At 35.6% G+C, this 2,818-nt stretch overlaps 1 protein-coding gene across 1 annotated transcript; it reads left to right on the top strand.

The window, feature by feature from the left end:
• Positions 1–1,607: 1,607 nt before the first annotated feature.
• On the top strand, positions 1,608–2,549 carry LOC128113967 (olfactory receptor 2H2-like). The gene has a single exon (XM_052743809.1). It carries the CDS (start codon positions 1,608–1,610, stop codon positions 2,547–2,549), a length of 942 nt encoding a protein of 313 aa, XP_052599769.1.
• The last annotated feature ends 269 nt before the right edge of the window (positions 2,550–2,818 follow it).

A 2,818-nucleotide genomic window follows, 5' to 3' on the forward strand; every position in this document is an offset into this window, starting at 1 on the left:
TCCTAATGAAAACAATATAAGTTGAACTTGGAAAAATATATCTCCTGAAATGATTAATAATTAATTAGGAAATGGGAGACAGAAGGTAGATAAACTGATATATAGAGTCAAAGAAATGCAGAAATAGAGACACTGCTAATAAACAGAGGAAACAAAGACAGAATTTGGATAAACAGAGACTAGTAGTCAGTTACTATACAAAAAAGATAGAATTCAAAGAATAGAATGAGATTGTAGATGTGAACACAGGAAACAAAATTCCTCAAAATAACAATTAACCTTCTGTGACTATGTTTTACTCACAAGGAAGGTGCTAATACATCACCACAGTTAAAAAATTCTAGGTAATATAAAGGATAAATGACACTGAGAAGATGCCAGTCACAAAGGCCATATATAAACTTTCTAGAATGCATGGGACAGTAATAACTATGCATAAAGTAAACAAAATATGGTAAAGTTTGAATTGTGCACCTAAGTGCTCTGAAAAAAGCTTGTCCTGGGGGCAGCCTGCACTTTAATATTTTTAATTATGATAAATACTGACTGTGAAACATTTGGCTGAATCTAACTCTAGTATGTGAATAAAGTTAAAAATATGAATGTAACATACTTTAAATATTAAACCACACAACAGTCTTTCCAAGAATCAAGGCCCAATTACATATATGTCATTAAATTACTTGTGCTGATTTAGTTTTTACTGATTTAAAATGTTTTAATACTAATTCCAAGTTTTTGGTTTATTCAGTTCATTTCCATTATCATTCTTCATCATCACCCCTTAAAATATATGAATGTCCTACTCTATAAAATTTAGGAATTACTATTCCAGTGTCAAATTTGCCCCCAAATGGAGAATGAGGAATACTTAGATGAATGAACTAGTGCTAACATTCACTGGATGAAAAGGACATTAAATACAGATATGTCTGAATATATTACAAACACTCAGAAGTTATTGGAGGGTTGAGTTCATTTCTTGTTTTTTCCCCCTAAGGAGATATTGAAAATATGAAGCAGAAGTTTAAATTCACTCACAAGATCACACAGCATTAAAAATTACTAAGTGATGACTAAAGCTTAGAAATTAAAAGATAAAGTGAAAAGGAGGAATGAAAAAGATAAAAGAGATGTGAAGAGAAGAAGTCAATAAGAAGGAAATGAAAAATACAGAACAGAGATACGAACCAAGAGAAAATAGTCAGATAAATTGAGATGCACAAAAAAGTCAATAGGAAGTAAAAAAAAAATACACATTGCACAGTTTGTCTATTCAGTAAATGCTGAGTCTTCAAAAACAAAAACACAGCATGTTTAATATTTAGCAAAGTGGTTTTATTAGAAAGTAAGTATATTTTACACAGTTTACCTTGAAGAGCTATAGATATAAAGCATCAATGATAAAAAAATGAATGGCAAATATCAAATATTAAACTACTCACTCAATCTACTATTTCTTCCCTAAGCATTACAGGCTAACTTCATATTCTTATGTAAAAAGGAAGCAAGCAATTTACACTGCTTCCTGCTTGCTAGGATCTTCACAGACTTTTGAGCAACCACTTTTGTGTCATCGCTTGAAGAGGCGATTGTCCCAGAAAAACATGACCACAGTTTGCAATGACAGCCATGGTGATTTCATCCTCCTTGGCTTCTCTGACAGGCCACATTTAGAGAAGGTACTTTTTGGGGTCGTTTTTATCTTTTACTGTTTGACTCTTGCTGGAAATACAATCATAATTGTTGTATCCTTGAAGGACCCAAAACTCCAAGTCCCTATGTATTTCTTCCTTTGCAATCTTTCCTTATTAGATATTTGTTTCACCAGCAGCTGTGTTCCACAGATGTTGGTTAATTTGGGAAGTCCAAATAAGATCATCACCTATCATGGCTGTGCCACTCAGCTCTACATCTTTCTGTGGCTTGGCGCCACCGAATGTGTTCTTCTTGTTGTCATGGCTGTGGACCGCTATGTAGCAGTGTGTCATCCTCTGAGATACACAACTGTCATGCATCCCAAAGTCTGTCTGCAACTGGCTCTCCTTGCTTGGGGTGCTGGCCTGATTCAGTCTCTGATCCAGTCTTCTGCTACTCTCAGATTGCCCTTTTGCTCCCAGCGGGTGGTAGATGACATTGTGTGTGAAGTTCCAGCCCTGATTCAACTCTCCAGTGCAGATACTACCTACAATGAAGTCCAGATGTCCATAGCCAGTGTTATTCTCCTAGTGTTACCCTTGGTCATCATACTTTCCTCCTATGGTGCTATTGTAAACTCTGTGCTGAAGATAAAGTCAACTGAAGGGCAGAAAAAAGCATTTGGCACCTGTACTTCTCACATTCTTGTTGTCTCCCTCTTCTATGGTACTGTCACAGGTATTTATCTTCAACCTAAGACTCACTATGCTCATGAACAGGGCAAGTTTCTCACCCTTTTATACACTGTAATAACTCCAACTCTTAACCCCCTCATCTACACACTGAGGAACAAGGAGGTAAAAGGAGCAGTGATAAGACTGGGGTGGAGGACTTGGAGTTCCCACAGATAACTGAGGAAGCTAGCATATGCTTTTCTGTTTCTTGACTTGAAAAGACAGAACAATCATAGCTAAAATCATTGAGGTAACTCCCTTACCAAGTCAAGAATAGCTTCAGTTTATTTGGAGTGTGATGTTAGCTTTATCCGTTATTGATTAGACCCTCAATTTCTTCAAGTTTCTGATTCAGGTACAATATGACAGATAAAATATTTTAATAGTCATTTTCTTGAGAAATAAATACAGTTGATTTGTGAGAAAGAACCACAATACTTACAAAA

Source organism: Peromyscus californicus, unplaced genomic scaffold (genome assembly GCF_007827085.1).
Source record: "Peromyscus californicus insignis strain IS unplaced genomic scaffold, ASM782708v3 Scaffold_19__1_contigs__length_69161282, whole genome shotgun sequence".
Classification (NCBI taxonomy): domain Eukaryota; kingdom Metazoa; phylum Chordata; class Mammalia; order Rodentia; family Cricetidae; genus Peromyscus; species Peromyscus californicus.

Bases quoted from the DNA above. Each gene is read 5' to 3' on its own strand.
- LOC128113967 (XM_052743809.1), top strand. From the start codon at position 1,608: ATGACCACAGTTTGCAATGACAGCCATGGTGATTTCATCCTCCTTGGC.